Here is a 24906-nt window from a genome sequence, read left to right as displayed (position 1 = left end):
TTTGAGTACATGCTAACCCTTTGTCTGAAAATCCATCCTGGCTTTGCAGCAGTACCCATGATAGCCCTGTAAAGAGCACAGTTCTCTTCTTTCCCCATCTGCATTCACTCAACTGCTGTATCTTACTGCCTCCCAGTTTTGTTCCTTTCAGGATCTGGCTGCTGTGGCTTCAGTCCCTTTGAGAACAATAGGAAATGATAGCCGTTTCGAAAGAGCAGTTCTTCATTGATTTTTCTGTAAATAATGTTGTTTTCCATCAGCAGGGGCTGAAGAAGAAACTTTGTTATGAAGAGCTTTGTTGTCAGGACCATTGATCTTAAAAGGTTCTTTTAAAAAAGTACCCAGATCTGTTCAGTTGGAAAGGAAGGAAGGGAACACTGGTGTGTGTGCATGCGCATGAGAATGTGGGTAGGATTAAGAGGGAGGGGGGAAACTGGACAGTACATTCTGGCTGCTTTGTGCTGGTCTGTAGTGGGGTATGTACTGGTAGATCTGGCCATGAAAGTTTAAAAAAAAAAACAACTTATATTTTTAAGTTGATAGTACATATCTTCAGATCATTGGAAATATCACATAGTAACATTCTCTTTTAGTGTTTACGTGTAACATATTTAATTAAAAAGAAAATAAAAGAGAATTTCCAGATGAAAACTACATTAAATTGGCATTAAGGTTGAATACGTGTCAGTAACTTCAAAGCATCTAGGGATCCTGTAATTATCTCCAAAGTCAAGCATCACAAATGCAGGGAAAGCGAAGGTATGGTTAAGCTTACAAGAAATTTGGACATATAAAGTATGGAAATGCACAGTTACGCACTTAGAACAGAGGTGGGCAAACTACAGCCTGCGGGCCATATCCAGCCTGTGGGACCCTCCTACCCAGCCCCTGAGCTCCTGGCCCAAGAGGCTAGCCCCCGGTCCCTCCCCTGCTGTTCCCCCTCCCCCACAGTCTCAGCACATTCCGCCACCGGTGCAGTGTTCTTGGTGGTGGGCTGCGAGCTCTTGGGGCAGCGCAGCTGCAGAGCCTGGCCTGACCCAGTGCTCTGTGCTGTGCAGCGTGGCTGTAGTGCCGCCAGCCATCGGTGCTCCAGGCAGCATGGTAAGGAGGCGGAGGGGAGGGAGTTGGATAGAGGGCAAGGGAGTTCAAGGTGGTGGTAAGGGGGTGTGGGTTTGGATAGGGGTTGGACTGGGAACAGGGCTTAAATGGGGGCAGGAGTCCCAGGGGGGCAGTCAGGAAGGAGGGAGGGGTTGGATGGGGTGGCAGGGGACAGTCAGGGGCAAAGGTTCCGGGGGCAGTCAGGGAACAGAGGAAAAGGGTGGTTGGATGGGGCAGGGGTCCTGGGGGGGGCCGTCAGGAATGAGAGGAGGGGTTGGATTGGGGTGGTGGGAGGCAGGCAGGGGCTCCGGGGGCAGGAAGGGAACAGGGTGGGTTGGATGGGACAGGAGTCCGAGGTGGGGAGGGGATCTAAGGGCGAAAAGCGGGGGGGCCACGCCCCCTCCCCTAACGGGCCCTCCATAGAATTTTCAAACCCAATGCGGCCCTCAGGCCAAAAAGTTTGTCCACCCCTGACGTAGCACTATCTTAACTCTGCTCAGTTGGCTTTTTCGTCCCGTCACCCCATGGTATCATTAATGTAAAACTACAAATACTGATTTTTAAAGAGTCAGTGAAATGGTCACACACTAATAACAATTGTATGTTTGTTAGCTTGGTGTCACTTTCCAGAACAAGGCATTACTAGAAGAAGACAGTGCAGCTCTTACATCCCTCTAGCTTACATCTATACCTCTTGTTTCTAGTGTGTGATCAACAGTGAAAGAACATTGCAATATCATTCTGCTCCAGAGTTAACACACCATGAAAATGGATTGGGGCAGTCTGCTTCTCCCTTGGCACTCTTTCAGCATTTACAGGATCAGCAAATGTTACTTCACAAATAAGCTTTATAATGTTAACTGAATAATCTTCAAAGTCATAAGGGCTAGACTTATTTTTTGTAATGAAAGCTGATATTTTGGAGCATTACACGCAGACTCCAGAGGAAAGTAAGAGCCCACTGAATGACCCATTTCGATCCCTGATAGAGAATAGCTTAGTTATAAGTATATTTCACTTGAAGTTTATTTTTGTAAGTTGTTTTTCTATGTTCATCTATTTCATTCTTAACATCTTATATCGCTTGCTTTTTTCTGGGGGTTGGGAGGGGGGAGCACTGTCCTCTGTGTTATCTCCAAGATTAATGTAGCTGCCTTGAGCTGTGGTGAAAATAATTAATATGGTTCTCTAAAATGCTCTGGCCAGGTCTCATGACAGTCCATGGACACCACCTCCACGCCTCTACTGTCAATATATACCCACAAACAGAGACCCATCCTCCCTGAAGAGAGCAGCATGGGGGACCTGCAGAACCCTATACTTGTCTTTCCTCTTTGAACTGTATGTTCTTGTTTGCTGCTGTCCAGTGAGCTGAGAATTTACAAAGTATTCTACAACAATTCCTAGATTTACTTCCTGATGCAAATCCAGAAATGAGTCTCATTATTTCATTATCTATTCCCTTTTGGTAATTACTGATTTTATCAGTGTAATGACAGATCTGAAAATCTTGCACACACTAATTTCATCCAAGCTTAATTTGCTGCATGATACAAAATTGGCAACGCAGCAGTAATACTTAAAATAACTTAGTTCTCTTAACAATAAAGTAAGTTTCATAATATTCATAACTAGTATGTAATAACCCCAGCATGCTTGAAGAAGAAATCTGTTTCTTTACAGAATGTTTTTTCTCTATCTTGCAAACATGTGCCTGTTTGTTACTGTAGGGTTGTTTATGAATTGTTTGGCTTGTGGGCCTTTGACTTGACTTTCCTCATAAGCATATATATTAAATCATTTGTATGGGGTGGGGGAAAGAAGCTAGATTAGATTAGATAATATTAGATATTAGGCCTTGCTGACATACAGGAACAAAAAGAGAGGTCATATTTTTGGACATTTATCAACTTGGATTGTGTTTCTTAAACCAGCTTGCAAGAAATTCCATTTATGGCTTCTTCTTGTCTTCTGACTTCTAGCCAACTTTTTTATTCCATGACTATGCATCTTAGATGAGGAACTCTGTTAAATACTCTCTGCAGATCCAAAGCTTATAATTTCCTCTGCCATGTTGTACCCCCTGTCATTCTTGGCAGGAATATTTTCCAAGAATTCCAGCAAATTAGTGAGCCATGGGTTTGTTTATCCTGAAACCATAGTGGAATGTAGAAAACAAAACAGAACAGTGGTTTACTTTAATCAAGCTATACTGTCCTGAGAGGACTTGATCTCTTCAGAAACTGTACTTTCTTCACACGTAATATGCTGCTAGGTTTCACAGCATTCTACTTGTGTGCTAACACTTGTTGTGTTTCTCATGCCATACGACAAACGTAGGCACTTTTCAGTGGACTAATATGTCAACTTAGATAGTTAGGGCATGGACTGTCTGTTTGATGTGAATTGTGCCTAGCCTGATGGTCCCAGATTCCTGATTGGGCCTATTGATATTACCTTAACATATTTAATAATGGTAAAGCAGGTCCTAAGCAAGAACAAAACTGCATTAAATTGGCTTCCTTACAGGATTACCCTGTAGATCTTTTGTTGTAAGAAATCTGGGTAAAACTTTTAATGGAGCGTAGGACCCAGAATGCTTAAGTCACTTTTGAAAATTGTATACGCTGTCATTTGATTTGAGCCATGGTCTGAGGCTTGAGGTTACTGCTCCAGCCTCAGGTAGATTTCCTGCAGATGACTGTCAGACTCCAAAGCCAGAATATTGGTATTGTATATAAAATATCTGTCTGTGTATGTATGCGTAGATAGACACATACCACCCAAACATCTTAAGAGCCAAGGGTTTTTTGTACAGGTGAAAGTTGCTCAGTTGTGAGTCTGAGACTGAAGTCTGCTCTCCACAAAGCAAATATTATGGCAGCACTGTAAAATTCTGCCCTGGAGTACCTCTACTGTGACCTAGAGGAGGGATGGCTAAGGAAGGGAAGGAGAGTCTTGTTTCCAGGTTTATTCGATTGTTGACCTCTCGGAGAGTATCAGCAATGGCATCGATTAGGGCTGATTGTGCTGCTGCTAAGTTAGTAATATGGAAAGTGGAATTGAGACCACGGTCTCATTTCAAATAGAATCCAACAGCCATCAAATGGCAACCACTTTCAGTCACTGCTACCTGGACTAGAGCCAAATTGGCAACCTACCTAAGTACTGCATTACCATTCTGCTCAATTATATCCAGTCTTCTTTCTCTCTGCTTTTTATGTGTAAGTGCAGTTTGCTTCCTGCTTAAATCTCTTCATTGCCTGTCCTGACCAGTCTGTCTGCTGTTACTCCCAGTAGATTAATATGGTCTCCTTCCTCTCCATTGTTTCTCATTTGTCCTTTCCTAAGTAGTCCCCAGGGAGATGATACTGCCGGAAATAACTTCGTAGCTATAAGCTTGTGCTTTTACTTGTCTGAGTTTCTTAAAGTGAAGTGTGTTCAAAACTAAAATAGATTATTGGAAAATGGATTTAAAACAAAATATATCTTCATCAAAGTGCACCCTTACGGAATGCTGTGGTGTGACTTAAAAACATTTAAGTGACACCAATGGATAATTGCACAGACATTGTTTTATAGCCGTCACAATGTGTACATAAGGAAGAAACAGATGTAAATTGCTATTTGTATGCCTGACCCAGGACGGCAGCTATCTACCAGTGCTATTGAAATTAGGCAACACAATAATTTTCCCACTATGCTGTCTTCCATTTTGAATGATAGCCTACCGCTTTTGGCCAGCTGACTACTTTTGGCCATGGAGGCAAAAAGAAACCAAATAGCAGATAATCATTCTGACATTCAGTATGTCTGTGAAATATAAAAATCCGTCATTGCTTTAACCTTTTCCTTTTTTCTAAAGTTTATCTGGTAATTATCTGTTGAAGCTGGGAAGATGTCACAAGGCTTCATTTTGAGTTAATTTAAATTTTTACTCTTTTCTTTGACTAAAGAAGCAATTTTTAAAATAAAGCATATAAAACCAAGATATCTTTGGGAAGAGGGAAGTCTTTAGCAGGACACAGTGAGCTTTATACACTGCAGTGAAGAACTCCAAAGAAATAAAACCTCATGTATTACTGCTTCAACAACTTACCCATCTGCAATAAACATTTGAAAAGCTGTAAAAGATTTTTAAGAACATCTAAACATTTTGTGTAAAGCTCTTGTTTGTTCAGAATGTTTACAGATACCATTATGTACATGCAGCACTTCCGTGAGCCACTTGCTATGGGAGGTCAGTTTACAGGCTTATTATAGAAGCTACAACCCACTATTGGTAGATTACTTGATTCTTCTTGGCAAACTAGTGAAAAAGAGCATTTCAATGAAGTATACTAGATTCAATTTCCTAAGTAGTGCATTTCAAATTGAGTCATGTATTTTCAGCTCTTCCATATTTTTAGGGCCAAAGCTGGACTGCTTTAAAACAAGGTTATGGTCAGAAAAGGTGACTATATAAATATGGCATTCTTATTTGGCAGTCTGCTCCCTGTACCTACTCAATCAGATCTGTGTTTATTTAAGGACTATAAAACAAGCTTTTAGTTTTTTTTAAAATTATATTTAGCAGGATTGACTTTGCAGTACTGTGTGGGGTAGAGATGGATTTTCTGGAATTACTTCTGGTGCCAGGGTCTCTGCTGCTGATGTCAGAGCCAGAATGAACATGGCTTGATTTTCATGGTTAGATTTCCATATGATTTGAGTATGTAATTTACATAAGCGAATGAGTCTAACTTGTGAGCACTGCTAAGATAATTGTACACGAATTAGTTGCATGGGTAACTGGAGGGACAGATGGGGTGGTGTAGGAGTGGAGTATGGGCAGGCCTAGCGAAGTAAGTCCCTGTGCTAAGACCATGTGCTTGGGCTTGGAATGTCTTTTGGGATAGGTGCAGGGAATTTGAACCCAGAGGAACAATCAAGTACTCTCATTCCTTGCTTTTGCTTCACTCTTCTACTTAAGTCCTAATACACTGCAGTCATTTAAATGAATAGGGGGCAATATGACTCAGCCTTTACTTTCATCATTAGTTCAAACTCCCTTTTGAAATCTTATATAACTTTTTATTCCTTTAGGAGTCTCAACAGTCCACTTTTGGCACTGGAGAGCAGAGTGAGTATTTAAAGTCATTTCATATATTTAAAAAAATATTTTTATAAAATGTCTTCATGTTATGATTAACATCTCAAATGCCTCTTGGGCTTCTTGGCTTTTTTTGAATATAAATTTTCCAAACAGGTCACACAGGTTAAAACTGCAAGTTAGCATTTCCATATTTTCTTCAAGTCTTACTCTATAAAACAGATAATTGGCTTTCTTTTACAAGTCCTGTTATATGATCTGAAAGGTAATGATTAAACTGCATTGTGGTTGCTGGCTTCTAGAGGAAATACCTAGCTATACCCAGTAAACTACTGTAATCCTCTGAAAGATGCTTTCTCTTTAGAGCTGATTGAAAATCATAGTGATAATTGTATGTGAAAACTCAAACCCTAGTTTCTGAATGTCTGATGTCCAGCAGGCAAATTAATGTGTGTAGTAGAATAAAGCATAAGGTTTGTTTTAAAGCTGGGACAATAGCCATTCCACACTGTAGCTTCTCCTTGCTGTGGCACTCCATGCTCACCTTATTGGGCATAATTCAAAATGGAGAATATGGTAATATCAGGAACTCCAGGGTATGATTATGCATATGCTCAATCTCCGCCACTATCAGAGCTTTTTTTCAGACCTTGAATAAAAGCAACAAAGCTTTTGTTGAAATTTGTCTTTCCTTTTCCACGAGAATTACTCAAATGGATTATTTACAGGTAGTGTGCATTTAGTGTGATTGAAACACAGCCCACACTCATTCACTTCCATCAGGCTTGACCCTTCATACCCCAAATAATTAATCAGATTAAGTAGTAAAAGCATAGAGAGGCTTATTCTTATATATTGACAAGCCACTTACTCTGAACACACAATAAAGAGAGGAATTAAGGAAATAAATTCAAACACTTAATTAGAAAACCTATTGCTGTGGTATGTGGGCCTATCTATAAATGCTTCATATAGAAATGCACTGTAAAATGGAGAGAAGCCAGCCTGATCAGAGGCTAGGAGTGATTCTCAACTCCTAAATATTTCACTGAAAACCACATTATGACCACTTCAATTCTGACTTCTGTTGTGGTGGCCTGGACAGAAGTTAGGAATTTCAAGTGACCTACCTTGTTTGGTCAAAATGGTGGGATCCTTACTCAGCTACTGCAGAGTTGAGTAGGGATGATGATGAAGCTAATTTTAACATGACACTACCGGCTAAGTAACTCCATGTCTCTGCATGCAGAGAGCAGTATAATTTTTTTCTAAAACAGTGGTTTTAACTGAGAGAGAAGGTAAACAATTTCTTTCACAGCATTCAAAATAAATGAAACTTACTGCTGTCTTAAAAAAAAAAAAAAAAAAGCATCACTTGAAATCTGGTCCAGTTTTGTATATTCAGGGTATGTGTACACAGCAAAGAGAGACCCATGCTGTGCCTGCTGACTTGGGCTTGTGGGGTTTGGGCTGCGGAGCTGTTTCATTGCTGTGTAGACTTCCAAGCTCAAGCTGGAGCCCAAGCTCTTGGACTCTGCAGGGTGGGAAACAGTGCTGCAGGCCCAAATTGGCTGGAACATGCCAGCTGCAGGTTTTTCTTTGTTGTGTAGACATACCCTCACTACTGTTGTTGGTGCAGTTTCCTGCTGTGCTAGCCTTTCACCTCTGGATCTTCTAGTTCAAATCTAGGTAAAATGATATTAGTGAAATAATTCTGTTAGTCCCATTCTAATTCATGTATAACTACACCAAGCAAATAGAAGAATTCAGCATGATTGGCTTTGCTTAAGAGAACCATAAAGCAGGCATAGAAAGGGTGTATTGCATGTCAGGGTTGAGGTGCATTGATGGAACCGTGTGGGAAGTTTGCATAACACCTGCTTGCATCATATCTGGCTTAAACCAGTTGTGTTAGTCCCTCCATTCCTCAAGTGCTAAATTCACTCAACCATACTTGCCTCCAAATTAATCTAGGATTTTTATTTCTTGTAACTTTGAAGTGTCTTATTTTGCTGGTCTATTTTAAGGAGTGTTCTTTTTTCCTCCCCCCAGAAAGATACAATCCCTCATCAAAAACGTCCAATGGCCATCAATCGAAATCGTAAGTTGCCCTTATAAAAAGATTAGAACATCCTCTCCAATATTTCCCAAACTACTATTTCTGAAGTGTTTTTGAAGGATTTTGTCCCATTAAGATGACTATAGCCATTTCTCCACACTTTAATGTGGATATAACAGTCCTTTGAGTGTTTGCTCATCTCCATTCCATATTAGGTGTGTGCGCTTGCCACGTGCACTGGTGCCGCAATTTTTTCCCTTAGCATTATCTGTAGGGAACTGGCTCTGGTGCCCTCTGGAGTGTCGCCCACATGGCGCGGTATAAGGGGCACTGCAGGCTCCCTCCATCCTCAGTTCCTTCTTGCTACCAGTGACTGTTCTGGAAAATCTGCTGCTTTGGCTAGCGTTGTTTCGTTCTCTGTTCTTGTGAACTTTGAAAACCTGTAAAATAGTTTGTATATAGTTAGTAGTTTCTTAGTTAAACCCTTCATAGTTGTTTACAACTCTTCATTAGTCCTGAACAGGACTCAGCCAGGGGAATGGACATGTCCACTTCCCCAGGCTTTAAGCCCTGTGATCATTGTAAACGGCCTATGCCTGTCAGCGATCTGCATACCAGCTGCCTAAGGTGCTTAGGCAAGGGGCACGTAAACGACAGGTGCTGTATCTGCAAGTCCTTTAAACCTAGGATGAAGGAGGAGCGTGAAACTCGTCTAAGGGCATTCCTAGTGGAGTCTACACTCACTGCAGCTCCGGAGCAGTGGTCCAACTCCACAGCAAGCACTGTGGCTCCAGTCATGAAGCTGAAGAAGAATGTGAAGGGACGATCTCCTACAAAGAGAGGGCTGGAGCCAAGCCACGACCCATGCTGGGCAGCTCAACACCCCCTTCAGGAAGTCGGGCTCCAGCTTAAGTCAAGCAGTGCAGCCCATCCCATACTTTGCCTGAGACTCTGGATAGTGGTGCAGGACATGACCAGCTTCAGGTGTCATCAATGCCCAAAACCCTTCAAGCAGCTCAGGAAATCCTGATGCTACTGGTGCAGCCCACAGTGGCTCCAGCGATATCCCGGTCTCAGGGAAAGCCTGCTTTGGGACCTATGCGTGTGTCCCTGCCTCAGTAGCACTGTTCCTCATCGAGAGTGACATCCCGCCATCGCCCATGTGAAGCTGTCATGCCTTGGACTAGAGGCAGGCTCAGCAGATCCCCCTTTCCCACACTGGGGGCACTGATCAAGGGAGTTGAGGAGGTTCCTCGCTGGATTGGCGCAGACCCTCTGGGGCACATGCCACTCAACAAGATCTCTGGGACTGGCCCCGAATGTCTCCAAGGGCCTGGTACTGATCACTGGACCGATCGGGAGCAGAGACCACTGATCACCTGGTCGTCACCACCCGTCTCCTAGGAGAAGATAGCCCTTCTCAGGAGGTTTCTCCCAACAGCTAGCCCGTAGTGGCTCCAAGTCCCGTTTTGACATCCTGGTACCAGTCGAGCAGCGAGGCATAGATCACCAGGTATCTGACGCAGATACGCCAAACACCGTCATTCTTCAAAATTCTGACCGAGATGCCTGACTCGCTCAGACAGGTCAGCTTCAGGTCCCAGCAACCGACACTGGTTCGGACAAGAGCCACCACTCCGCCCGTTCCTGGTCGCCCAGTACCGACCGCTCCACTTACAGCTCTGATATGGAGTGATGTTCCCTGACTGCGGGACAAGGCCTGGTACCTGTGGTGATGGCAGCATCAACAGCACCAAAACCAGTTCCATGGCCCCAAGCGCAGTGCCTGGTGCCATGGTACCTGTGGAACCCTTGGGATTTCACCCAACCATCCCAGGCTGCCCGATCAGTGTCAGGAGCCTCGGAAAGGCCAGTGGCCTCGGTATCCCCTCCCCCGCTGGTTCTCGAGGCTTTGGGGAGTAAGACCCCACAGGTTCAGGAGTACCAAGGGAGCAAGCTGCTGGACCACCGATGGACGTGGAGGTTCCCTGCAGCACCGGCATTGTCCTCGTCATCGCCAGAAAAGACTATCACAGGGCCTACTCACTTAGTTCTTCAGAATGATGCTAAAGCACACCAAGAACTTTTGAAGAGGATCACTTCCAACCTGGTGCTTCAGGCAGAGGAATTGGAGGAGCTATCTGTTTGTTTGTCCTCTGTTCCTCAGCTCCCTGCAGCTTCCAAGAAGGAGGTCCGAGCGATTCTCGATTTGAGGGCATGACCGTGGTCAGGGAAGCCCTCCAGGTGGCATCGGATGCCGCTGATGCTGCTGTCTGCACCATGGCTTCTGTTGTCTCCATGCGTTGAGCTTCCTGGCTGCTCCTCTCTGGGTTGTTCTCTGAGGCTCAGCCATCAATGCCCTTCGTCTGAGTCCTATTTGCAAAGCAAATGAACAGCAAGTTGCATGGTCTCAAGGACTCCTGCACCACCTTGAAAACCTTGGATCGGTACATCCCAGCCCCGATGCATAAGCGGTTCAAACCACAGCAGCCTTCGGGCCAGGGGAACCAGCCTTGGCAGGACCAGCCCTACAAATGAGCCAAGGGCAACAAACGATATCCGAGCCTCCACCCTCTGCCCAGTCAGGCTCAATCCATACCAAGCAAAGGGCCAAATGGTCATTCTGAGGGTGCGCCCGAGGGCGACCTATCAGACTATTCCCCGGATCCATCTGTCCCAGTGTACTCCAACTGCCTTTCCCTTTTCTTCTTTGCTTGGACCACTGTAACCTCAGACCAGTGGGTCCTCAGCACAGTGGAACAGGGTTATGCTCTCCAGTTTTTCTTCTCCCACCCACCTTGACCATCCCTCACAAGAGTCTCCTCGCACAGAAGGTAAATGGGTTGCTGCAGCTGGGTGCAGTGGAAGAAGTTCCGCTTGAGTACAGGAACAAGGGGTTCTATTCCTGGTACTTTTTAATCTCGAAGGCCAAGAGCAGTCTATGGCCCACCCTGGGCCTGTGAGACCTCATCAAGTACCTAAAGAAGCTAAAGTTCCACATGGTCTCCCTGGCTTCTGTTTATCTCCTCCCTGGATCCGGGAGACTAGTATGTCACCCTTGACTTGAAGGATGCATACTTCCACATAGTGATCTTTCAGGGACCCAGATGCTTCCTCCAGTTTACAGTGGGACCCCACCACTACCAGTTTGCAGTCCTCATGTTTGACCTGGCGACAGCACCAAGAACGTTTACCAAGTGCATGTCCATGTTAGTGGCTTACCTTAGGCGCCGGGGCATCCAGATCTACCCGTACCTTGATAACTGGCTTGTCAAGGGCAGTTCCAGGTCTCAAGTCCAAAGGAATGTCATGGTGCTTCAAGCCACATGCTGCTCTCTGGGCCTTCTGATAAATGACAGAAAGTCGATGTTTGTGCCAGTGCAGAGAATAGTTCATTGGAGCGATCCTTTGACTTGAACTGCACCAGGGCGTTCCTGCCACAGGATAGGTTCCTTGCACTGACAAACCTCGTTGTGGAAGTCTCCACATTCCCGCTAACTACATTGGTTTGGCACGCTTATGAGCCTGGCAGCAGGTCCTCCCTGGCCCCTGCCCAACCAACCAGACTTTCTGTCACAGGATCACGGTTGGCTCCTATACCCCAACCTCGAGTCCATCCACCTCTCGGTGTGGATGCTGTGTGGCTGAACCTGGAGGACCAGATCTGTTCAGAAGGAGTCCAGCAGGTCCTCCTGGAAAGTAGGAAGCCCTCAACTAGATTGACTTACCTGCCAAGTGGATGAAGTTTTCCCATTGGGCATCCAAATGGGGCATCGCTCCCTTGCGTTCCTCCATACAGGCTGTCCCGGACTACCTGTTCCATTTGAGGAACCAGGTCCTGGCACACACTTCCATTAGAGTGCATTTTGCGGCCATCTCTGCTTTTCACCCACCAATCCAAGGACAGTGTTTTCCCATGACATGATGGTCCGATTCTTGAGAGGGCTCGAGAGAGACTTTCTGCAGGTATGGGCCCCTGTCCCGCAATCGGATCTTAACATAGTCCTTTCTAGGCTCGCCCTTTGATCCAGGGTTCCTGCTCCTTTTCCCACCTGTCATGGAAAGTCGTGTTCCTGGTGGTGGTGATGTCAGCGAGACGAATCTGTGAAATTAAAACCTTGACCATTTGTGGTGTTTCTGAGGTCTTCTACAAAGACCAGGTTCAGCTGTGGCCCAACCCAGCCTTCCTGCCAAAGGTGGTATCAACCTTCCATATGAATCAGGACAGCTTCCTCCTGGTGGTCTGTCCCAAACCCCACAGGACCAGTGAAGAGAGGTGTCTTCATGTGTTGGACTGCCAAAGGGCCTTGGCTTTTTACTTAGAATGTGTCAAGCCTTTCTCAAAATCAACTTAGCTCTTCGTTGCTATGGCAGACAGGATGAAAGGCCTTCTGGTGTCCTTGCAGAGAATTTCCAACTGGATCACCTCGTGTACAAGGACCTGTTACGACCTGGCAGAGGTTCTGCCGCCGATTGTCAGAGCCTACTTGATGAGAGCTCAGGCATCTTCGGTGGTCTTCTTGGCACATATCCCTATCCAGGACATCTGTAGAGCTGCAACGTGGTCATCTGTTCACACGTTCATGGCTCATTATGCCTCACTCAGCAGGCCAGGGATGACTCTGGATTCTGCAGAGCTGTGTTGCAATCTACACATCAGCTAACTCCTACCCACTTCCAGGGGTACTGCTTTGGAGTCACCTAATATGGAATGGACATGAGCAAGCACTTGAAGAAAAGACAGTTACCTTTTCCGTAACTGGTGTTCTTCGAGATGTGTTGCTCATTCCACAACCTGCCCTCCTTCCCCACTGTTGGAGTTTTTGGCAAGACAGAACTGAGGATGGGGAGAGCTGATGGAGCCCCTTATACTGTGCTATGTGGCCCCCACTCCAGAGGGCGCCAGAGCCTCTGTCCTTCAGATACCACTAAGGGAAAAATGTCCAGCACCAGTGCATGTGGTGAACACACACACCTAATATGTAATGAAACATGAGCAACGCATCTCGAACACCAGTTACAGAAAAGGTAACTGTCTTCTCTTATGTAGAATCTTAATTCTTGTTGATTACCAGAAAATGGCTACCCAAGCCCACGTGAAAAGAACACTTTCCAAGATGGTCTCAAATTTTATGTCTACCAGCTGCTGGTTTGCAAGGGCACGTGTGCATGTCACTTTTCCTGCTCTCCTTTTTTTGTTGTGCGCTAGCAGGATATTTAAATAAGATTTCTATTCTTGGGATTGCTGTATGTTTCAGTACTTTTGACAAGAATGAGGAGGGCAGGTAGGGTAGAGGGACCTTTTAAAATAAATAAATGTTCACGGTTGCAGAGAAATCCAGTTATTTGGGTTGTGAAGTTATGATCTACTTTCAGCTGCTAACACAGGAGTCTCAAACACGCGGCCTGTGGAGTTATTTGCTGTGGCTTGCCAAGCGCCCCACGCCTTCCCCACCCCGCCCCAAGTTATTTGCTGTGGTCTGAGGTAAACAGGATGAAGTTCAATAAAGATAAATGCAAAGTGCTCCACTTAGGAAGGAACAATCAGTTTCACACATACAGAATGGGAAGAGACTGTCTAGGAAGGAGTATGGCAGAAAGAGATCTAGGGGTCATAGTAGACCACAAGCTTAATATGAGTCAACAGTGTGATACTGTTGCAAAAAAAGCAAATGTGATTCTGGGATGCATTAACAGGTATGTTGTAAACAAGACACGAGAAGTCATTCTTCCGCTTTACTCTGTGCTGGTTAAGCCTCAACTGGAGTATTGTGTTCAGTTCTGGGCACCGCATTTCAAGAAAGATGTGGAGAAATTGGAGAGGGTCCAGAGAAGAGCAACAAGAATGATTAAAGGTCTTGAGAACATGACCTATGAAGGAAGGCTGAAGGAATTGGGTTTGTTTAGTTTAGAGAAGACTGAGAGGGGACTTGATAGCAGTTTTCAGGTATCTAAAAGGGTGTCATCGGGAGGAGGGAGAAAACTTGTTCACCTTAGCCTCCAATGATAGAACAAGAAGCAATGGGCTTAAACTGCAGCAAGAGAGATTAAGGTTGGACATTAGGAAAAAGTTCCTAACTGTCAGGGTAGTTAAACATTGGAATAAATTGCCTAGGGAAGTTGTGGAATCTCCATCTCTGGAGATATTTAAGAGTAGGTTAGATAAATGTCTATTAGGGATGGTCTAGACAGTATTTGGTCCTGCCATGAGGGCAGGGGACTGGACTCGATGACCTCTCAAGGTCCCTTCCAGTCCTAGAGTCTATGAGTCACCAAGCTTCCTTCACCTGCCACGCTCTTGCCTACCTCCAGGTGCTTCCTGCTGCCAAACAGCTATTTGGCGGCGCTTAGCACTTTCCAGGAAGGACTGGGAGGACTGGGGAGGGACATGCAGGGGAGGAGGCGGGGTAGGGGTGGGGATTTAGGGAAGAGGTTGGAAGAGGGGCAGGGAGAGGTTGCATTTGGGGTGGGGACTTTGGGGAAGGAGTTGGAATGGGGATGGGGAAGGGTTGGGGAGAGGTGGGGCAGAGGCAGGGCCTCATGGAAGGGGTGGAGTGGGGGCAGGGCTGGGGGCAGTGGGGGAGTGTGTCAGTGATGCATCCCTTGGGCTGATGTACTAGTCCTCATGTGGCCTTCATGGTCATTTGAGTTTGAGATTCCTGTGGTAACAGTTACAAAAATGGTTTAGGGAGCTGTGATGTTTTGTAGTCAGAGGATATTGTTTGGAATATGCTTAAGGAAGTTTAAATTATGGGCCCTGTCTTCTGCTTGAATACCAAACATTTATCATACAGATGTTGTTACAAATGTGGCAAACTATATTACAGTACCTATAGACTGAACATTACGCTTCATCTGTCTGCTTCACAACCATAAAAAACAAACAAAACAAAACAAAACCAAACCACAGTGTAACTGGAAGCTTCTTGATTAGTGTTTTTTCCCCTCATAAATTTTTGGTGACCTTTATTCTTTATAATGAGCAAGTTGGGTGGAAATTTGACACCTGGTGCCCAGAGGTTAATTGTTCCTAGAAAACGCACATATGTACACCAAAGTAGCCACTAAAGACTTATCTGTATATTACTCCTGGGGGCATTCTGTGCCAAGGAATTAAAAATTCTGTGCACAATATTTTAAAATTCTGCAAATTGTATTTGTCAAAATAACACTACATAATCACTCAGTTTCAATTATTTTGGTAATTTTATTTCAAAATATCTGTCAGCAAGTATGCCTGTAAACCCCCCCCCCCCCGCCCTGCATGCACACACATTCCCCCAGAAGTAGAGTTAAAGAAACCCCTATGACAACCCAGTTTCTGTTTCTCTGCCCCCTTCCTCTCCTCCCCGAACCCAGCCACGGGGTCCTCCCCAGCCAATACATCTCAACTCCCAGAGCCCAATTGCAGGGCACCCCTTGCTCAGATACCTACATCTGAGTTGGCCTGGGTTTGTTCTTGCTTATGCCTCATCTCCAATAAATAACATTCTGCAAAACAAGTTTTGCCCTCAGTTATACCAATTCAGTTGCAAAGTCTTCAATTAGCAGTTTTTACTATGTAAGCAGAGAAAGAACCCAGTTCTTTCTCCCGTGCTTGTCCAGGCTTCACAGTGCTAGCAGGAGTAAAAAATCAGTAACCATCTACCGCTCTGAAAAACCTACTGTTATCTCTGTGATTAGATGTGACTTTGAACACAGTCTCTTTATGCAGTCACTTTTAAAAAAGATGCTTACCCACACTAAACGTAAGAGACAGTAACAGAAGGATTACACCCTTCATTTTTCCTTTGCTCTTTTGTCATAGCAGTATTTCAACAATGCTATACTTATGGTTGGGGCTGGTATTTTTGGTGGGTGCAGAAATCACCTATGGGGGAATTGGAGCCGTTTCTGCAACTGGAGAATCTGAGGAGATCTGTGGACAACTGCTGGAAACCCCCATTAGATTCAGGGGTGGGTGAGAGCCTGAGAGTTTATTGCAATGAATTTATACTGTCTTAAATAAAATGATAGGACAAGATTGCACTTTGTGTAGTCAGTAAACTTGTTCTTTTGGGGAGACAAACATTAAATGACCTTTTCTGGGAGGAAAAGGTATATTGGGGATTAGACTCAAGATGTCAGAATGTTAGGAATTTCATTAAAACAGCCATACTGCGAAAGTACCTGCATGGGAAGCTTATTTTTTAACTTTCTCATTTTCTTCCTCCAGATGTGAATCAAACCAAACAGAGTAAGATACTGTTTTTATATACACTAAAGCCATTAATTGCAAAAATAAAACAAAAGATAACAAAAACCGTAATTAATGTATCTTTCCAGTATTCAGACGTTATTCTAGGATTGTGAAATATATTTAGATATGTATATTGATACATAGCTTATGTGACAGCAGTGAAATAAAATGACAGAATTCTAAGTGTCACTCTCTAGCCTCCTTAATTCTGTTTAAACAATACTCTTAATCATTTGTGTGCAAGAAGACAGTCCTGTAAGCGGTCGCTTCTCCTTTTTGCATTAAAATGTGACACAAAATATTTTTGTATAAGGGATTCTTATACTTAAGTATTCAACTTTTTAGTAGTGAGTTCTGTATGCTCCCACATGCAATGAACTCTGTAAACGAAGGACAATTCCTAGTAACATTTTAGATCAGTTTATAGCCTAACACCACTTTGGAATTAATTTCAAGAGTATATGAAAAATTTATTCCTCTTTCTTTCTTTCTTTCTTTCACTCAGTATGTTGAAAGATGACTTAAAACTCAGCAGCAGTGAAGACAGTGATGGTGAACAGGTATATACCATAAATACTAAAGTTTTAGAGAAGTTCAGCAGGCCCAACTGAAGTGTTCGATACAAAATTTCTATTTTAAAAACCTGCAGTGCTTGGCTGGTTGCAAATTGAACATTTGTCAGTAAGCATTTATTAAAAAGCAAGATTTTTCAAAGTAATTTTAGTTACACTTTTTGGAATATATAATCACTATTTGTGGGAGTCCTTGTTTCCAGTTTTGCCTTTAGACTTCCAAATCTCACTGTGTAGCAGTTTCATATTGCTTTTTCCTCAACATAAAATGGAACAGAATGTACTCAAGAAGTATAAACTCTTAGTGACAAGACTTTTTCAGGATTGATTTTCCCTACCCCTAACCCCATGTGGTGGCCTGCCATTTAAGGACAGCACATCTTCAAAATAATATGTGGCATACATTTCTCGACACACCAGTAACTCAGGATTGGGATTGATGGTTGTGTCTAACGTATGTGAACACTCGCACCAAATTTCCTTTTTCTGTTACTACTTCTACAGTAGCATCTTCACCCTAGTTGGGAAAATTCATGCTCCCTTATTTGCTATTAACCCTCTGTAATACAAATTGTCCTATCTTTGGCACTGATCTTAGATAATTCTAAAAATAGTCCTTTCGGGAACCTAGATGTTGGTGATTACCTGTATTGCCATTTAGTATCCCGGTTTCATTTTCTGTTGTAGTTTCCAATCCCAGTCTTTTTTTTTTAAATTTGGATAATGCTGATGAGGCATTTTGCACAATCGCTGAGAGCACTGGAATAGGGCATTCCACTGCTGAACATCAGCCCCTTGGGCAATTGAGGAATAACACTGATAGATCCAAGTTGTGACCAGTCCTCACACAGAAGGTGAATGACATAGGGCGATGAGTAGAGAGGAACTGGAACTCTCAAAACCATAGCAGAATGTGTAGGACTCTTTGACTTTGCCATTTGTTTGCTGTGTGAACATGGCCAAATAATTTGATCTGTCTGTTTCCCTCTCTGAGGATATGCAATTTTGTTAACTAGTCCAGTGTGTTCAGATGAGAGATGCTGTATATGCTAAAAAGCAACAAAGAGTCCTGTAGCACCTTTTAGACTAACAAATGTATTGGAGCATAAGCTTTCGTGCTAAGTATGTTCATGTTGGTGATGAGGAAGGAGTATTAGACGTTCTATTTTTGTTTTCGTCTCCATGCAGTGCACAATACATAATATAATTTATGAACGCTTCTTCCTCACCCTAGTTTTATTTTATTTTATTTTTTTTAATTACAGGATTCTGATAAGATAGTGCCAAGGAGTACACCTGGAAGGTAGGAATTCATAGCTGATTTTTAGCAGTTCACAGCAAATGAAGTAACACTTGAGCAGATGAATTTTCCTAATTTGATCTCACTGCTCTAAAAATCCATGTCTGACATGGTAGACTTGTGGCTTGTGCTAACCCAACAAGTGATTAGAATTTGATCATTGGTTAAACAGCTTTTCTCCTCCCACATGTAGATACTTAACAGCTTGAAAAATAAAGCAGTAATTGTTTCTATAAGTAATTATCATTTCCCAGTCTCTTTGCTATACTCAATTATGTAGAATTTTGTGTTAGATAATTAAGTCAGAACCTGTTTAATTTTCTGTTGCAAATAAAAATTGTGAAACTTGTATGTCTGTCTTAGTCTTGATTATTTTATCTTTTTGTCTTTCCCCAGTAATTCTGAACCTTCACAACATAATAGTGAAGGAGCAGATAATTCCAGGGATGACTCAAGCAGCCATAGTGGATCTGAAAGCAGTTCTGGATCTGACTCTGAAAGTGAAAGTAGTTCCAGTGACAGTGAGGCTAATGAGCCATCCCAGAGTGCATCTCCAGAGGTAAGATTTGATATCTGGTTTGAGTTATAATCCATCTACAATAACCCCTGAGTACCATGATCTTCACATCAATCTTGACAGTTAAGAACAGAACGATAGTTTGAGAAGATGCTAAATAAAGCGTAAAATTGACACACATTTTGGAATGATTTTTAGCAGCAGTTTATCAGATATGCTAAATGAACTGTTTAAAAAAACACATTTAGCACTTTACTTTGACATGTACTTCATGCCACTTGGCTCTGAAAGCTTGGGAGACAGACATGCTCGTACAGTAATACTACAACAATGAAAAAAGTAGTTTAAAGCATGATATGCACTAACAGTCATTCATGTAACTAATGATATGGCACAACGTTTTGGGTCACACCATAATGCTGTGCTTGGGCCAACAGCATCTGCTGTGGCTCTTCTCATCCTCTGCCAGCAATCATTTGTCACTGCTCTGTGTAATCAGCCTTTCTTTACAGTGAAGGTATAAGAGCTGTGGCTTTCACACTGTATTTCAACACATTATACTTGGTTCATTAGCACCATCAGCTTTTTGCATAGCTGTTACCTTGGCATACAGCAGAATGTTGCAGCCCTTGGAGGGAAACGGGGGAAGAAAATATAGTGTTTAATACTCCTCCCTCTTTTTTTTTAGCCTGAGCCACCACCAACAAACAAATGGCAACTTGACAACTGGTTGAACAAAGTGAATCCGCATAAAGTGTCACCAGCTTCTTCTGTGGACAGTAATATCCCATCTTCACAAGGCTACAAAAAAGATGGCCGAGATCAGAGCTCGGGGAATGGGTATACAGATCAAAGTGGGTCTAAGGAATCCATTTCCTCCACTCCTGGGCGAGATTCCAAAACCACCCAAAAAGGATCAGAGAGCAGTCGTGGCAGGCAGAAGTCACCTGCACAGAGTGATAGCACGATACAGAGGAGGACTGTTGGTAAAAAGCAGCCCAAGAAGGCAGACAAGACAGCTATTGAAGAGCCCAGAGGAGGGCTTAAAATAGAAAGTGAAACCCCAGTAGACATTGCAACAAGTATGCCCTCAAACAGGCATAAGGCAGCCACAAAGGGCTCTAGAAAACCCAACATAAAGAAGGAGCCCAAATCTTCCCCTCGGCCTACAGCAGAGAAAAAGAAATATAAGGCTTCAAGCAAACCTTCCCAGAAATCCAGGGAATTCATAGAAACAGATACTTCCTCCTCTGATTCTGATGAAAATGAGAGCCTGCCTCCTTCATCACAAACCCCCAAATACTCTGAGAGCAATAGGACTCCTGTTAAATCTTCCATGGAGGAGGATGACAGCTTTTTTCGGCAAAGGATGTTCTCTCCTATGGAAGAGAAGGAACTTCTTTCACCACTCAGTGATCCAGATGAACGGTATCCACTTATTGTGAAGATAGACCTGAGCCTCTTATCAAGAATACCAGGGAAGCCTTACAAAGACGCAGACCCACCCAAAGTGGAGAAGAAAAATGTGCCAGAGAAGCATACAAGAGAGTCCCAAAAACCAGCCTCAGACAAAAATTCCACCAAGGGCAAAAGGAAGCATAAGGTAAGTGATCAATTGAAAACTTATCTAGTCTCAATCTCTTGATGCCTTACTACTGAGGTGAGATGGATAGCCCAGTGGCAAAGAGAGAGTGCTCAGTCTTAGGGACTCCTCAAGCCAATTAAGAAGTGGTACTGTTTGTTTTGAAGGGAATCTGTCTAGGCTTCAGGCTTCCTTGGACTTTCGGGGCAGGTGGGGGAGAATTGGTGTGTTTGTGAGAGCTTGGTAGGCACTGTAACTCCCATTGTCATGATGAAATTTGTGCTGGGAGATTGACTGTTGTGGGATCATTGGGTACTGAGTTGGGTAAATAGCCTTTTCTTAGTGACACCAGCACTGGCTCTAATGTTTCAATCAGCAGAGTGCCAAAGACTCTATTATGCTGGCCTTTGCCTGGTAATTTTTTCAATTATTAAGAAAATGCAGGGTTGCTTGGTAGAAGAGTGGACTGAATGATCTATTGGGTTTTCATCCATGTGTGACTCCTGCAATTCTGTGAAATCATCCATGGCTTTGGGGAATAAGAAGCTCTGATTTGGAGCCGTAAGGGTATGTCTACACTGCAGTTAAACACCAGCGGCTACCCTGTGTCTGCTGATTCAGGCTCGTAGGGCTCAGGCTATGGGTCTGTTTAACTATGGTGTTAGACTTTCAAGCTCAGGCTGGAGCCTTGGCTCTGTTACCCTCCCTCTTCACGGAGTCCCAGAGAGTGTCTTTGCCTCTTCCCTCCCCTACGCTTTTAGGGCATTTCCACCACTCTTGGCTGCAGCCATAACATCCACACTTTCATTTTTAGTATGCTAGTTCGAGTTGAGCTAGCATGAGTCTTTCTGCCCAGGCTGGGAAGCTTACTCCCATCTACAGTGTAGACCTATTCTTAACTGTTCCTGGCCTAGGCCCTGCTTAAGGAATGTGCCTGCTCCAACCTCTCTTCTATTTCTTTGTGTCAGCCTCAGGGCAAGCCGATCACTTACACCTCCTTTCTGCCAGGGGTATTTTTTAACAAGTCAGGGCCTCTTGATATTTAGCAAATACCAACAATAGCCCCATTGTTCTCTTAACTGCTCTGAAGGTGCGTACCTGCAGTTTTCTGTCTTATCTATGGTCTGACTCAGCTCTTTGAATTCAAGTGGACAGCAATAGAAAATTGAACAAGGAAACAGTCAAACATAATGTAAAAATAATGCAGATATCTCCCAATTTGCCACAATATCAAAGGGGCACTGGTGGCTTAAATGCTGCTGCAAGCTCCCTTCCAACCAGTTGCCTTCAACTGTGCCAGCTTCCCTGCTGAGCAACCAAGAAGTGATCTCCAGTCACTCTTGGAGTGAGAAGCAGTATGGTCTGGTGAACTTGACATGACTGAAAACAAATGGATTCCTCCATTCTTAATCCAGCTCAGATTACTTCTTTGCCCTGTGCCAAGTAATGAAAGTAAGGTGGAAAGGTTTCTTACCTGAAAAATGGGGATAATACCTACCTTACAAGGATGTTTGTTGTTTGTATAGCACTACTATACAAGTTCTAGCACTCACTTGAATGCACTCAGTCTCTAGTAGCATCAAACCTAATGGCCCCCCTCTTATTTGGCCAGTTGTTCCTTGCAAAACAATATAACACACATGGTGGCTGTTATGGACAGAAACCAGCATAAAGAGCTGTGCTTCTACATGGGGAACAGAAGGCTTTGGGGAGACCAATTAAACTTGGGCTGTATCTCAAAGAATCATCTCACTAATCATCTTCAAAGTCCTGAGACGATACCTATGCCTAGTGGTGCAGTCATGGTGGACATGAATGTTTCTGAGGCAAGTGGGAGAGGCAAACTATTTTTCAGGCCTACCTCAAAATACTGAGGCAGGCTGTATAAGAAATTCTGCAACAATCACTTTAGAAATCCAACAGCTGACAAATGTCAGTTGCTTACATGTTTTTTTATCTTTGGGTACTGGGTTGTAGCCCAAGAGCATTCTATTACTGCATTGCATTACAGTAAGATTTATTTATTAGACCCTAGTCTCGAGCTGATTTGCTCATTAGAATTATTATTTTACACTTGTTTTTCTGCTACTACTGCTTATGATAGATTTGAAGATCAATGAAAATGTGTAGGCAGTTTAGAAATTCACATTCAAAACCTTTTGCTTTTTACAGTCCACTATTTTTTATAAAGCATCAACTCTTATCAAAAGTAATACACCTCTACCTCGATATAATGCTGTCCTCGGGAGCCAAAAATCTTACTGCCATATAGGTGAAACCGCGTTATATCAAACTTGCTTTGATCCACCGGAGTGCGCACCACCACCACCTCCTCCCCCCCCCCCCCCCCCCCCCCCCCCCGAGCCCTGCTTTACTGCGTTATATCCGAATTCGTGTTATATCTGGATCGTGTTATATCGGGGTAGAAATGTATTGACAAATGTTGAATGAAGCTTTTTTTTAAGTGTTTTGGCTTTTTTAATTCCCTATGGTCTGGCAAAAACAAAATTAATTTCCTACTCTTATTGGGAGACCTCCATATAACAGCATAATGAGGTGTAGATTGTCTTAACCTAGTTGATTCCAGCCAGATTTGTTATCACATTTTAAGTAGTTCAGTAATTTCAGCAGCCACATTTCAGTCCTGCTTGTACTGGTAGATCATTTGACATTCACTACATACTGCTGCCTTCTGTTTGGGACAAGTAATTCCATTGTCAGCTATCTTAAGGCATGGGCTAGATCCCACCAGGGAGTGATTTTTCAGATATGCTGTAGTGCTATTGTTCCATATGTTGTAAAAGGTTTGCCAAATTGTCTTGACAAATGTAAAACATTATGAGGGACAGTTAACCTGTAAATATCAAACTTTGTCCTGATAGCTCTCTTGTGCTTGCTTCCTTCAGAATGATGATGAGAACAGAGCTGGTGAAGGCAAGAAAACTAAACTGGAAGAAAAGTCTTCGTCAGGCCACAAGGCCTCCGGCAATAGAGAGTAAGTGCAGTGGGAAAATTGGCTGTTTTTTTTAAATCTATAAGGCTTAGCATACATTAAGGGAAAGATTGGCACCCAACACCCTATATGCATTTACAAATTTCCCACTAAATAGCTGCTTGCCACCACTTACAAGGGAAAAAATCAGTTGCAGCTCACTGTTCATGGGGCGAGATTTCATGTGCACCAAGTCTTCAGACTCTGCCCTTTTACCTTGACTTTGGGGTTTTCACAGTAACTAATCAGAATGCAGGTACTTCCCAGAACCAGGCATACTGGGACACGGTTCACTCCTAACAAAGAACAGTTGGTTTATTTAACAACTTTACTTCATTATTACAAAATAGTTTGTTCAAAGGTCATTTACCTTTGATAACGGGGTTGGAATAGGCTGGGTTTATTTCCTTCTGGGACTAATTTTTACCTTAACACAGGGCAGTGTTTAAAAATAGGTGAGCTACATAACACTAACATAGGTAAGATTTAGCCAATCTGCACTTCACCTAACCACATGCACAAATTAATCTACTCCTTGCAAAATGGGTGATTTAATTCTCCATTCAGCAGATGTGGAAACTGCAGATTTCAATTTTTCTCCCCCAAGTTATGCAGCAAGCCATTGATTAGTCAGGATTAGAACTCAGGTCCCTTGACTTCTACTCCCATCCTTCAACTACTGGATCATTTTTAAAAACACACTGCATTTTTTAAAAAAATTGGCTGCATTTATATTGGTGATTACCATAGATTAGAACTAACCTTCAACTGGCAAAATATAAGACTTTCAATCTTATCCACACATACAATTAATTTTGCAATGAGTCAGGGTGCAAATTAGCAAGGTTCCTAGTGTACATTTAATCAGTGGCAAATTTGTTCATTTTTGTGGATTTTCTTTTTCTTAAAAAATATGTGCTACTTCAGATTACACAATAAAAATATATAACTGTGCACTGGACCACATATTCCACTGTAATGAATAATCTGAAGAAACCTGTTTGGTCGCTGTGAATTACCGCAGTATAACAGAGAGACAAGATAGGTCAGGTAATACCTTTGATTGGACCATTAAAAGATATTATCTCACCCACCTTGTGTCTCTAATATACTGGGACCAACACAGTACAATAATACTGCATACCACAGGGTAACACTCAGTTTCATTGTGTTCAATTATGAATATTAAGATTTTTCAGAGCCTCTGTAAAACTGATTTGCAGATTCCTCTGCTGGGGCTCTTAAGTTTATTCTTACTCTATTTGTCTTCTGTCAGCAAAGAACCAAATCTTCTTTAGATTAATAGTATGAAAAGTGTTTAATTTTTCTTTGAACAATTCATTACTGTGCAAATAGCTGTCCAAATTCCTTATCTTCCCAACTGAAAGATGGGTTAGCAAGCATGAGGCTTGCCATTGATTGCCAACAGTAGTCCTTGAACAGTCAAGGTGAGGA

General features: G+C 43.0%; 1 protein-coding gene across 4 annotated transcripts in view; it reads left to right on the top strand.

Annotated features, from left to right (window-relative positions):
• The window catches only part of AFF4 (ALF transcription elongation factor 4), a 78810-nt gene that overhangs the window by 36471 nt on the left and 17433 nt on the right, over positions 1–24906 (top strand). For all 4 annotated transcript variants that reach the window (XM_050962547.1, XM_050962546.1, XM_050962548.1 and 1 more), the window contains 8 exons: positions 6184–6220; positions 8243–8291; positions 16465–16485; positions 16994–17048; positions 18326–18363; positions 18757–18919; positions 19566–20480; positions 23366–23454. In XM_050962547.1, the coding sequence (XP_050818504.1) occupies positions 6184–6220; positions 8243–8291; positions 16465–16485; positions 16994–17048; positions 18326–18363; positions 18757–18919; positions 19566–20480; positions 23366–23454 (1367 nt within the window). The remainder of the gene's footprint in view (positions 1–6183; positions 6221–8242; positions 8292–16464; positions 16486–16993; positions 17049–18325; positions 18364–18756; positions 18920–19565; positions 20481–23365; positions 23455–24906) is intronic.

The sequence above is a fragment of the Gopherus flavomarginatus genome, chromosome 7 (assembly GCF_025201925.1).
Source record: "Gopherus flavomarginatus isolate rGopFla2 chromosome 7, rGopFla2.mat.asm, whole genome shotgun sequence".
Lineage (NCBI taxonomy): Eukaryota > Metazoa > Chordata > Testudines > Testudinidae > Gopherus > Gopherus flavomarginatus.
The sequence above is the reverse complement of the archived record's forward strand: the minus strand, read 5'-3'. Positions and strand labels throughout refer to the sequence as shown.